Source organism: Falco peregrinus, chromosome 7, assembly GCF_023634155.1.
Source record: "Falco peregrinus isolate bFalPer1 chromosome 7, bFalPer1.pri, whole genome shotgun sequence".
Taxonomy (NCBI): Eukaryota; Metazoa; Chordata; class Aves; order Falconiformes; family Falconidae; genus Falco; species Falco peregrinus.
The window spans coordinates 19,951,762-19,965,290 of record NC_073727.1 but is presented as its reverse complement, the minus strand read 5'-3'; the positions used below and the strand labels follow the sequence as shown (position 1 = coordinate 19,965,290).

The following is a 13,529-nucleotide window of genomic DNA, read 5'->3' as shown; positions in this document are numbered from 1 at the left end:
CTATGGCTTGAGGAGGCATTTTAGTGACTGCTTTTAGTGTGAAGTATTTGCTTTCCGTAGTGTACAGTAGATCATTCTAGGATTAATCCTGCATAACAATGACTAGGCTTTTTAGCCCCATGCCTTAAGCTAAAGGTTATCTTGGATGAGTACACTGTGTATAGGTGCCTGCACTAGTTGATGCTGTAGGAGGAGATGGAGGAGGAGGAGGTATTTCTGTACACCTATACACATGCTGACTCACACAGGCTGTGCTGTCTGCCTCTTTGGGAGCTCATCACACAGCTCCTGGGCTGGCTGGAGATCATGTTTGACTAGAACAAGTTGTGAAGTTGTCCCGGAGCAGAACAGGTTTTCTGCCAAATCCCAGAGCTGGGATGGTCCTGTTTCCATCTGGAGATCTCTCAGTGGCATTAATAGGCTGCCAAACCATAAGAAGGCTTCCCCCCTGGTTATAAAAAGGTAGCTACATCAGGCTTTAATAAAAAATACTGAAATTCACAATAGTAACAGAAAGTTTGGGTACTGGCTGTTCACCAAACATTCTTTAGAGCACAATAGTATTCCAACATCTAAGTGTTTACAAACAAAAGGATAAAATTGTAATCCCCTTGTCATAACACAAGCTTTATGGGATACATGCACCATTTGAACGTGGTCAGGACTAAGCAGATTATTGTACTAACAAAACAGAAAATTTAGCTTCAAGTAGACAACACCCCAAACCCACAAAGATGCTGTTCAGCCTGAGTTCTTGGGTTTGGGGCTTTTTTTTTTTTTTTTTCCGAGTGAGCTGGCAAAAATTAGTTTTGTCAGTAGAAACTAAGTAACCGCCAACTATGCCTGGAATTTCTTGGAGCACTGGAGGAATTTTCCAAGTAACAGTGATTACTTTTGTTCCTTTTAGCTACACAAGTTTAGGCTTTGAACAGTGTATGCTCTTTCTCATTTTCTTTGACGTATTTGGGGATTTTGTTTTAAAGAGACTGTTTCTGTTAGCAAAAAATCTTTTGCTCAAACAGGGCAAATGTGGTTTTCTCCCAAAGAGCTCAGTATTGCTATAGAGGTAAAACTGTGACTTCATAAGAATAGTATTGATTGAATGGTATCATCCAGAAGCTGGAGTCTAGCTGGACTCAGCATTTTGATGCTGCTCAGTCTATGTGTAAAAATGGGGAAAGAATATTTAAAAACAGTTAAACCCAACAACCTTAAGCACTTCACCTTCTGAAGTGTTCTGGGACAATGATTCATAGGATAAAGAAGCCTGAAGTTACCAAACTTGATTAAGTTGATGTTTCCTCTTGTTGTATACCTAGCAGCAGCACCAAAATGTGTTGCAAGTTGTATTTGTCTGATAGGCGGAAAGAGGGGAAACAGCTTCTCAATTAATTTTACAATTTCTTATCAGTTGTCATACTGTGGTCTTTCAGTTATGCCTGTGCTAGTAAAACAGTTTAATTTATTGTCTAAATTTTATTTCACCATTGGCTGGCTTTTATGTCAGGAAAGAAATTCTGCAGCTGAAATTGAAAGAGTAAAACTAACTGCTGCCTCTTTAAAAAAACTTTATTCTGAATCCTTTATTCATATAGGAATAAAAATACTACCAATTAAAGGATCTACTTCAGGAAGATAGTTGGGCTCCCAAACTTCAAACAAATGCAAGATCTTCCTGACATTTTTTTTTTGTGCTTGCATCTTTTATCTGGTGTACCTGAAGTTGTCTGCCTCGAGACCTGATGGTGCTAGACCCCTTCAGTAATTCCTACACCACTTACCAGCTCCTTCGCACTAGGAATCTCCTGTAGTGCAGTGGAGGTCACATTTGCTTCTTCATGGTGGAAGGTAAACTGGCAAATCATAAGCCCAGTTGTTCCAAAATAAAAGACTGCAAAGTATGGTTTGTTAAATCCTGCCTCCCATTACAAGCAGATTTCTAATGCCGAGACAGTGTGAGCAATGCACAGGTCCTTTTGGTATTCCACTCTATGCCCAGTATTTATATACACCCTCCAGGATACAGCTAGGGGTCAGACTCAACAATCTTTTTGAATGATGTGTTTTCTTGAAAAACGCTTCAATCCATGAAATCCGTTACCTTTCAACCCATCACTCTTCAGACAGAGTCTACATTTGCTTAGTAAAGCTCTGCCCTAAGGTTCTATGCATGTGGTATTTGATTTTTCCGAGGTGTTCCCAAGCATCCTTACCCTGCTGTGTTTGAGTGGGAAAGCTCATGGCAAGTGGGTGAGTGAGAAGGAGCAAGGGAAAACACTGTACAAAAGTCACAAAAGAAATTGAGCATTATGGTTCAAGGTTTTTCATCCAGGTACTGTATGGGGTATACTTAACCAGGGAAAGGAAGGAAAGAAAGGTCTGTGGGGACAACTAATTCTGCCCAGTGTAGCATTAGTTATTTGGTTTCAGGGAATAGCTGATATATGATGCAGTTGTGCATTTGATACCCCAGAAGGCTGTGCTGCCGTGCAGCGAGACCTGGGCAGGGTCGGGAGCTGGGCCGAGGAACCTAATGCAGTCCAGCCAAGGCAAGCGCAGGGTCCTGCACCGAGGGAGGAACAGCCCCCGCACCAGCACAGGCTGGGGCTGAGCTGCTGGGGGGCAGCTCTGCGGGGAAGGGCCTGGCAGTGCTGGGGGGCAGCAGGTTGCCCATGTGCCGGCAGCGTGTGCCCTCGTGGCCAAGGGGCCGGTGGGATCCTGGGGTGCATGAGGAGGAGCGTGGCCAGCAGGTCGAGGGAGGATGTCCTCCCCCTCTGCTCTGCCCTGGTGGGGCCGCATCTGCAGTGCTGTGTCCAGTGCTGGGCTCTCCAGTTCCAGAGAGACTGGGAGCTGCTGGAGAAGGGCCAGCAGAGGTGACCAAGCTGATGAGGGGCTGGAGCATCTCCCTGGTGAGGAAAGGCTGCGGGAGCTGGGGCTGTTCAGCCTGGGCAGGAGAAGGCTGAGAGGGGACCTGAGCGATGCGCACAGGTACCTTAAGGGCCAGTGTCAGGGGGCCGGGGCCGGGCTCTTGTCAGCGGTGCCCAGCGACAGGACAAGGGGCAACGGGCACAAACTGCAGCACAGGGAGCTCCGTGGGGAGAGCAGGAAAAACTTCTTTCCCTTGAGGGTGCCGGAGCACGGGGACAGGCTGCCCAGAGAGGCTGTGCAGTCTCCTCTGGGGACGTCCAGAGCCCACGTGGATGCGATCCTATGCAGCTGCTGTAGGAGAGCCTGCTTGAGCAGGGGGTGGGCTGGGTGGGCTCCAGGGGTCCCTTCTAACCCAAATCACTGTGATTCTGTGTCAGAATGTAGCACGGTTATTGTACTACTTTTTTCTGTAACAATTCATTTATAAAATCACAGAATGGCTGAAGTTGGAAGGGACTTCTGGAGTTCAGCAGATGTTTGTCCTTTAGGTGCTATGCTGGAGTGTCCTTGACTTGGTACCAACACTGGCTCTGGGCCTTGCTTGTCCTGTTGTGTTGGTACTCCCATGTGCACTGAGCAAGAGTTGAAGGTGCAGTTACAACATAGCATTTCTCTTCCATCTTCTTTTGGAAGTGTGGAGCAGGCATCATGGTTGTGGGAGTTAGAACAGGGTCTGTGAGCATGGGGTACGAACAGTTTACCCGATACTAGATTTAAGAAGTATCAGAAACACAGTGGTTTGGACTGAACCAGTACAGACTTTTAAAAGAATAAACTTACTACAAAGTGGGGTTCTTCCTGCATCTGAAGGGTAAATCGCTGTGACATATGATGCAAACTTTACTTTTAATAAAATGTGTGTGACTAAAAATTGATTTAAAGCAAACTAACTCAGCTGGGGAGCATAAAGATATGGTCTTACGGAGTGATCGCTGAGAGACACTGACACCTTTCTGCTGTTAGGTCAAGTAGTTGGTCTTGGTCAGTATGTTCTTCTAGTTGCATTTTTAGCTACTTTCTAGAGTTTATGCTGTGCCATTTCTGCTGAATGGCATAAAATAACAGTAATTATATTGGAATTCGATATGCCGGTTTTGCAGTGGTTATGGAAAATTGAAAGTAGAAAGCAGTAAGAATTTCTGGACATTTGCTGAGACTTTCACAATATATAGTTATTGTTGGAATTTTTCCCTCTCACTTTTTTTAACCTCAATTTCTTGTTGTATTTTTCTATTCCAGAAGCTTCTGAAAATGGGAAAATGATGTGTTTCAATTCTGTAAATCCAGTGTAGCCTTGTGCCACTGAGCAGTATCAGCCAAATTTATTGTTTGGATGTTGTTGCGGTCACTGTTGGCATAGCAAATATTCTTTTTTTTAAAAAAAAACCCCACACACCAAAGAAACCCCAAACCAAAAAAACCCCAACAGCAACAAAAAAAACCACACAAAAAAAAAGAAAGAAAAAACATGCCTGTGATGTCAGAGCATGTCCTACAACCTCTCTACTTCTTTTCCCTGCTTTCTGACTTGCCACCTCCCACCTTTCTCCTCCTGTTTGCCCCATCTGCCCGTTTCTGATTTAGGCAAGAAGCAAGATGTGCTGTGACTGATTTAGAGCATGTGCTGATTTGCCAGCTGGCTGCTATCTCTGAGCTGTTGGGTCAGCCAAACATAATAGATAAGGTCTGAGCTATCCTCATCTCTTCCCAGTAACATTTTCCCCACAGGATTTGCAAAATTTCAAATATACTTTGGGTCGCTATACCTTCCCTCTCCTTTTGAATGTGGAAAGCCGGAGTAAAAACTGATCTGAGATGTTATTAAAATAGCACTAATAACTGCTGTGAAACGGAGTAGTTTATTGTGCTTGAATATATAATTTAATTATTGGATATTCTCCTATTTAAAAAAAACCCCACAAACTAGAAGCAATAGAAGTATTGGACATACATGGTCTTAGCTGGGAACTGCTCTGTTTTCATCCAGTGTTCTAAATTGTGCCCGAGATCTGTGAAACCACTAGCATTTTTATATGAAAGTAAATGTGTCCGGGTCAAGAAGCTTATACTGTGGAAGACCTAGCTTAATAAGAAATGATTACTCAGGGCATCGTGTCTTTATTCTCAAAACAGCATATATATATTGACTTGGCTGCAACAAATAAAATAGTAATAAATATAGGCAGTTGTTTTAGAGTATTCTTTTCCTCCCTTTTAATTTTAGAAACCCTAGTTACGTTAGATTTCATCTATTTTTGTTCAACATTGAATTGAAAAAAGATAAAAGGAGGGAGTTGGTGAAAGAAAGTCCTGTCAGTTTGGATTCAAGTGAAAATACGTAGCTGAAAACATCTCAGTGACGTCCTTCAGGAGCTAAAAGATAAGTTTTCCCTTCCTATCCTGGACCTCTCTGTTGCATTTGAGATCGATATGAATTATTGGCTGTCAGCCAAGGAACAGTAGCAAGTCCTACCTGCACCTCTGAAATGGCAGCATCCTAGAGGGTAACTGCTGGAGAGCTGCGGACAGCTGCCCTGAGAATCCTGCAACAGCCGTTTCACTGTGTGCCCCTATTTACTGTCTACCTTGCAGACATTGCTTTGGACAAGGATTTTGGAGTGAGTGGTTTGCAGGTGACACAACTGTACATGAGCTTTTCTCCTTCAGAGCTACTGATGATTTTTTACTATTCATTACAATTACAAGTTGTCAGTATTAGGATCCTCTGGTTTGTTTTTTTTGCTAATGCCAGCTTTAACCACAGGAAATGTTCTTTGCATACATTGCTGTCATTCATGTTTTGTTGTAGGAGATACTTCCCTGCTCTGAAGGTGATGCTATTGCTTGGTATTTAAATTTTCATCACCTCTGAGATGGACTGTAGCAATGCACTGCACTCGGGCGTGGAGTCTCTATAAACACCCAGCACTGCCAGCGCTAAGCAGGCTGCTGTGGGTGCTGTATCCCCGTATCTATTAATTTCCCGTGGGATTTTGAATCAGGCTGAAAAATCTTTTCATGGGTTTCTGGGCCCAGCTATCGTGTGCAGCTGCAGCATTAAAGGGTTTGTATGTGCACAGCACAATGCTGCATAATACAGTGTGCACCCTTAATGCTTTCCTTAGGGAAACATCTGTCTGATTTATTCCCTTCTTGGTCCAAAGTACACAGAACAAGCTACAGCTCTAGGTAGCTGTGCTGTATCCTAAATGCTGTACGCTGGGTTTCTTAGATGTGGGGCTTCTCCACAAACCCAGCGCTGCCAAGCCCACCACTAACCCATGTCCCCAAGTGCCACATCTACACGTCTTTTACATCCCTCCAGTGATGGGGACTCCACCACTTCCCTGGGCAGCCTATTCCAGCGCTTGACAATGCTTTTGGTGAAGAAATTTTTCCTAATATCCAATCTAAACCTCCCCTGGCACAACTTGAGGCCATTTCCTCTTGATGTTTGGATTAAACGAGGCTGTGAGATGTGGTTTTGTGTGTTTATGCAGCTCTTTAGAAAATGAGATGCTTAATTTAAGACCTTTAGTCTGAACTAAGCTTGATGATTTGCATAGCCTAGCATAATCCATCCTCTTAAAATTGAATATGTGATAAGACTTCTGAGATTATACCCTTATTGCTGCTTTAATCCAAATACTCAATAATACATCCTGTATTGAGGGCTGGAAAGATCAACTGCATTGTCACAGTATAATCCTGCCTTGGAACTGGGCTGGGGAATATGAGCATAACTGCTTGTTGAATTAAGAGTGGTGTCACATCTGTGAGTGCTAAACTCAAACTCAGAACCCATGCTTACTATTTTCTTTATTTTACAATGAGAGTGATCTTTCTGTGGGAAGAGGAATAAGCCTGCCTTGTAAGCAGGAGCACCCCTCAAAGCCGCTTGGCAGTTTGCAGTGAAGTCCTTAAGCAAAATGCTCCACTAGCATTTCAAAGCACAGAAAGCCAAAAAAATGCTCTTACATCTCTCTTAAGAGTAATCCAGACAGGTTCTCTGGTGTCTTCGGTGTCTGGTGTCTGGATCCAAGCCCTGGTGAAGGAGATTCCCTCAATACGTCTCCATATCTACGACCCACCCGGGAGCAACAGCGACAGTTGAGAGTCTGTACCCAGCGTGCTGCCAAGGGCCTGGGGAGCACTTTTATTCAAACTTAGCCAGATGGCAGGGGAAAAGTGGTCATGTTGTAATTGCTTACTTGAATGACCTTGCACCGTGGCTGTCAGGGGGTAATCCTGACTTGAATAATCATCCTGCGTGGCGAGTCACGCTGCCTGCTATCCAAAGTCACCATTGTTCCTGTTATGTCAAATAGATGTGCATATTAGATCCAAGCATGACTAAAAAGAGATGATGGACTTGCTTAATAAATAATTATTTTTGAGAGACAGTGCTGCAAAATTACTATTTTTAAACTCACTTCTCAACACGTGTGAGCAGCAAGAACTCTGAGAGTAATCTTGCAGGCTCCCATGTTTTTCTCCTGCTCTGTTCAAAAAAAATCAGTGATGCTTGTCACAAGACTTTACTTGTCACTGATGTCTAGAGCTTCCTAATCTCATTTGGAAGGTCCAGGACAAGGGGAATATCGGTTCTTTGTTGCTGTGTTTGCTGCATTTCTCTAGTCTTCTGTATGTGGGGAGGCTGCGTAACCTGCTGTCGGGACATTGACTGATGTTGTGCTGTTGTTTTAAAGGTCACTCCAGTAATTTTGTACTTATTGTTTAAAAAAACCCACCAAACAAAACCTCCCCAAAAACGCAAACAAACTTTTAAATTATGCACATAACAGATTAAGGGAATTGCTGTTCTCTGCTCATTCTTTTAGGGAAACAAATGTTTGCTCTGCTGTCCCAGCAACTGTGAAGAGTGCTGAGCTGGGCAAGTCCAAGGGTTGGACTCTGAATTTTCCTCCTGAATAATTCTCCTGAAGCTCCTGTTCAAGTGGTTTTGGAAATTGTTATGTTCCTTGGGTACTTTGTTTTTGAGAGACAGTGATGCCCACGAAAACTAGAGAGGGAGAGAGATCTCACAAGAAAAAAACACCTGGGAATGAGAAAGAGATGGTGGCAGCATGAGGAAAATCATTGACTTTGAACTGAAAATCAACTTACTTTTTTTGTAAAATTACTTGGGATCTTTAAGCAAGGAGAGATATGAGGAGATAAATGAACTTCTTAAATACAGTGTTTCAGTGATGTGGTATTAATGGTAAAGTAATTAAGCTAAAATCACTACAACTAAGTCTTTGTTTTTCTTTGTCTTTCTGTTGTTTTTTTTTTTTACCCTGACTCTGTACCAAATCCTTTCTGCTCCTGATGCTTGGGGAACAGTAGGACCCAACCAAAGGTAAGGGCTTTTATTGCACATTAAATCAGTGTATGAAAATTGTCATATGGCTTATTCGGTCTTGGGTTATCCAAATATTAAAAGCATTTTGCAAAACAACTCTGTAGTTGATCAGCTGTTGAGGAAGAAACTCAAAGCATCTCCTTGCTGCAGAAGAGCACTGTACAGCCTGTGCCAAAAAATGAGTCACAGGAACAAATGAGAACATACATACTCAGCATTACAGACTGTGAATGGAAGACTACTTGTTATTTGTGGGCTTTTAAAAGCATTTTCTGGTATCTGTGTGAAAGCAAACTCATTTTGTTGTTACAGCTTATGATCCCGTTGACTTTGTATTTTGTATGAAGACACTATCTCTGCCCCAGAGTATTAGGATTCAGCTTTATTGATGTGGTCATATAGTCGATGATTTATTAAATGTGCTGAAGGCATAGGATGTTGTTATAATATGTTTGATTTTATAATAAATTCAAAAAACCTTGATTTTAAATAAACAAGCCATTATTTCCTCAGTTAGAGGACATAAATTAACCACTTTTATCTCTTGATGCTGGGACACAAATGTAGTATAGGAAATAAAAAAAAGCAATGTATCTTTGAGGATAAAGTATTTAAATTTCAATGATTTTGCTATATTGAGCATTTTCATAAATGTAGCTAGTAAGTTTGGATGTCTTGGTAGTACGGATTTTCAACTCTTGCATAATTTTTCTAATTAGTAGAAATGCTTGAGGAAGATTTGCTTTGTGGCTTCTTCACTAAAATGGAACACGAAAATGTGTTAACAGGTAAAATGAAATCTTCAAGAATAATGGAACGAGGGTTCAGACCGTGGATGTGAGATGCTGGCATTGTGCCCTTGCTCTGCCAGCGTGGTCTGAAATGATGCAAACATCAGCTACGTAGCAGTGCAGAACATGTGAAGGGGAAAGAGCAGCCTTTGTTAAGCTTACAGGAGAAATAAGCAGCCCAAAGAGCAACACACTGCACTTCCCTTTTCCTGGATCCAACAGAGTAAATCTTGCTCATGTGAATGTAGGTCAGATATTACCCTGATTATTTTTTTTCTTACAAATACATACCCAGGGGACTTATTTTTACAAACATCTGCATGTTACAAAACATGCACCATCTTATTTGAGGTCAGCTTTCATGATGAAAAGTGCCTGTGGACCTTTAAATAGATTTACCACAAAATTTAAACTTTTCTATTTAAAAGGGTTATAGTGCTGCTCTTCTCATGATAAAACTAATTTGCTCTATATTGTTCAAGTATTAGACTTGAATTATGACTGCCTGTGTTTGTCAGCAGTATATAAATACATACTCCTCTTGCACAGAAAGAGGTTCCTACCCTAAGGCGTGTTTTTAATTTATGCAGACAAGAAACCTGGGGAGATGGTAGGCAGAAACAGCTAGGGGACATCTGTCAGTCTGGAAAATAGAAAGTCCTGTGAAAAATGAATTGCAAGGATGGGTTTAAAGGGAGGTAAGGAGAGTTCCTTGACATCTGCTCGGTTGCTCCATGGAGAGTTTTTGGGGAGCACAGAGTAGGATTCACATAGTAGAAAGGACAAAACAAAAACAAGGAACAAACAGAAACAAGGAACAGACTTGCATGTAGGAAGATGCGGTGTTTGTTTAGGCAGCTCTCGGAAAACTGGTGATTCTGTGGGAATGTGTATTGTGTTCAGAATGGCCCCAAGGAGCGTGGTGTTAGCCACATGATACAGCACTGTCGAAATACGAAATACAGCTGATATGTTTGATTTGGCAACAGTTTTTATCAGGTGTCCTCCTGGTTGTTTTCCTACAGGTGTTTGCTTACGATCACTGCTTTTGGTCTATGGATGAATCTGTCAAAGAAAAATATGCAGGTAATAATTACTGTAGCTTTGTGCTAGTTGTCTTCAAGTGTGAATTATCTAATTAAAATACAGTATTTGCTACAGGGCACAGACCATATGGCATGAAGTGCCTCCCCCTATATGAGTGCTTGTTGTCAAAAGAAAAAGGAAACCTTTCAATCATTCCTGTTTCTCTTCCCTAAAGACGATAATAGCAATAGACATTGCTACCTGTTTGCAGTGTAGGAAACTGAGAAATCCATCACAATAACGGGTTACTCATATTTATTTCTTTATTTAAAATACTGTTCCAAGTCCATAATTTTAAAAACATCAGATCCTTTTCAGGATTTGAGGAACATTGCTATGTGTAATTTCATGTTTCACAGTGCTGATGGGAGCTTGGCATCATATTAGAATTTAATAATGGAGTATTAAAAAAAGCCTAATTTAATATAGGGGTATTTGAATTCATATGGTCTGTTGAGGATAGGTAATATACATTTAATTTTAATTAAAATGTTTTCTGTGTATTATTAGGACATTTTGGCAAATAGTTATGGTAAAATGTGAAATGTATTTGGACTTATTACTCTTGTGGTCTGTTCCTTTCATATTCTTTATCTTTTAAATTTGGGAATCAGTTAAGCTTGTTTCCATTTAAAAAAAAAATCGCAAAAATAAAAATATGCATATGCTTCTAGATTTTAATTTCTCTAACAAATAACTAATGAATAGTAATTTAATGAGGAACTGAGAAAAATGTGAGGCTTTCAGCCATACAATTTACATCAGAAGGTAATTTTTTTGTTTCTCAAACTAATGGAGGCACGTATATCACTTATATTATGGTCTGTTACATGTTGGAAGTGCTTTGTCTAAAAACATTCCACTGTTCTTAGCTGGGCACAACTATTAGTAATTTTGATAAGGAATTTTGCATGTGTAAAATTTTGAGTAGACTTGGATGTAAAGATATGGACTTCAGTCAATGAGAGAGGAAAAGTTTTCAGAAGCATTAACATATTTTAGAGGACTTCTCAGTCCATTAAGTTCTGCCATGTCTTGTTCAGACTTTAGTTCTTCTGCTTGTAAAAGAAGTTCTAAAAATAGAGGTTATGTTTAAATAGATGATACCCAAATATATTAAGGATTTCTTCCTCTGCTTGGAAGAGGAGCCAAAAGGCTGTTTCTACAGATTTAGTTCAATTACAAAAGAAGTGATAGGCCCTATATTTTGCTAATGCATATCTTACAGTATCTCTCACATAGTTACGATTCTTACTCTGCAAAAATCTCCTTGTGGTATTATTTAGTATCTTATACATATGCAGTAAAATTGCCTAGTGCTCTACTAATTGCCCTAGATTAAAATCAACTGACAGTTGTTAAAACATACAGGTTGAGTGGATTTTGAGGTGGTGTCATTCACCAGTGGATTAAATTCTGCAGTTGGCAGTAGATTTTATGCTGATAAAACTTCTGAGTTGTTTGGTTGATAGGATGTTGTTTTAAGCACATACAGGTATATGCATGATAATCACAGCTTCTGATTTTTACAGTAGCATAAAACTGGAGCACGTCTGCTGGCTGATGGACCTTCTCCTACAGGGGGAGCAAATACCGGATGCTATTTAGGCAACAACAGGAGGAAAACGCTAACTGCTTTTACACAATTATTGGAGAATCCAAATCAAGGGGAAAATACCTCTTGCTTTGCTACAATGTTAGCTTTTGTGTTTTATTTCTTAGGTCAAGATGTTGTTTTCAAGTGCCTTGGAGAAAATATTCTTCAGAATGCCTTTGAAGGCTATAATGCTTGCATCTTTGCCTATGGGCAAACTGGTAAGTCCTTTCTGGACTTTTTTATTGAAGCAAAAGGCGTTATGTTCTGACTGGAGACTCTTTCATGGCTGTTGTGACATTGTTTTGGGAAAAATGCCTTTTAATGTAGATAAGAAATGTTTTTCTCTTTTGTAACGTTAGATACGAGGTGGACAGGATGAGAAATAGGATTTTGTGTGTTGCTGCTGGCTGCCCTTATTTCTCACACTTTAGATTATCATCTTTGGAATGACCATGATCATCCTTGAGTTCAGTGCATCATTAATAGTTTCTGCCTCTGCAGTTAGAATAATCTTTAATTGTCATTTTAAATGTAATGTGTGAAAATGATTATGCTTGTGCAACTGATTTTTCTCAGTGTGGCACATATGTGGGTGTCAGTGGGTTGTCATCCTACAGTAAAACCGTCTATCTGAAAAAGTCTTTGCTGTCAGTTTGAACTAAACTTTGTTTACTTTTCCTTTTAATTACATTGTCTTGGTTACTTTGAAGTAGAAAACTGCACAAATGTCTTTCATTGAAATTCCAAATTCTTTTTTTTTACTTCTTCTCTCTATTTCCTGTCCGTGTTTCCACATGCATGTACACTAATCATAGATTCCCTCACACAGGATCTGGAAAATCATACACAATGATGGGTACTGCTGACCAGCCTGGATTAATCCCTAGACTTTGCAGTGGACTCTTTGAAAGAGCACAGAAGGAAGAAAATGAAGAGCAGAGCTTCAAGGTGGAGGTATCCTATATGGAGATATACAATGAGAAAGTCAGAGATCTTCTTGACCCAAAAGGGTAAGTAATTCATGTGTCAACAGTACAGCAATATGTTGTCATACAGTCTTCCTTGCCATAACCCATTTGCCTTAATGGATCCCATCTAAGGCATTTGCTTAGGATGGCTCTTGCTTCTTCCTGATCTTGGTATCCTTTCATTTTTAATCAAAATAAAGTAATAGGACTAAAAGCTTGGAGTAAGCTCACCCTAATGCTAGCTTTTATGAAGTGTCTATGTCAGCATTTTACATGCAGGCATACGGCTTTTTCGTTTGCATTATAGTCCTTGTTCTGTGCTTTATTATGGTACTTGTAAGACCATCGTGTTTGAGAACTGTCAGTGATAAACTGACTTTCTATGAATGTTGTCTTCAGTCAGTCACGTGCTTATAAATAACTTTTTTCTTCCCCAACCAGAAGCCGTCAGACATTAAAAGTTAGAGAACACAGTGTTTATGGCCCCTATGTAGATGGCCTATCCAAACTAGCTGTTGCTAGCTACAAGGTAAGGATCAATTTTATGAAAGGTTTGGGGTAATATCCTGAGCACTGGGGGTAGTGTCCCTTCAGCAGGACAAAATTATGAAGCTACTCCTAATTGTCATGGTAGTAATATGGATTTTAGAGCAAGAGAGCTGTAGGATTGTTTTCAATTGTAATCACCGAGGAGAACAGGATTAAGAGTAGAAACTCATCTTCGTCCTGTACTGTTGAATAATTCTGGAGGTAATTCAACTATTTAATGAAACAGCTTTCCTCCCAAACTTAAG

At 40.5% G+C, this 13,529-nt stretch overlaps 1 protein-coding gene across 5 annotated transcripts in view; it reads left to right on the top strand.

The window, feature by feature from the left end:
• KIF13B (kinesin family member 13B) overlaps positions 1-13,529 on the top strand; it is a 133,290-nt gene that overhangs the window by 43,330 nt on the left and 76,431 nt on the right. For 3 of the 5 annotated variants that reach the window (XM_055810153.1, XM_055810155.1, XM_055810151.1), the window contains exons 3-7: positions 8,275-8,290; positions 10,110-10,170; positions 11,893-11,985; positions 12,597-12,777; positions 13,177-13,264. In XM_055810153.1, the coding sequence (XP_055666128.1) occupies positions 8,275-8,290; positions 10,110-10,170; positions 11,893-11,985; positions 12,597-12,777; positions 13,177-13,264 (439 nt within the window). The remainder of the gene's footprint in view (positions 1-8,274; positions 8,291-10,109; positions 10,171-11,892; positions 11,986-12,596; positions 12,778-13,176; positions 13,265-13,529) is intronic. The other 2 variants (XM_055810154.1, XM_055810152.1) reach the window with 1 other exon arrangement.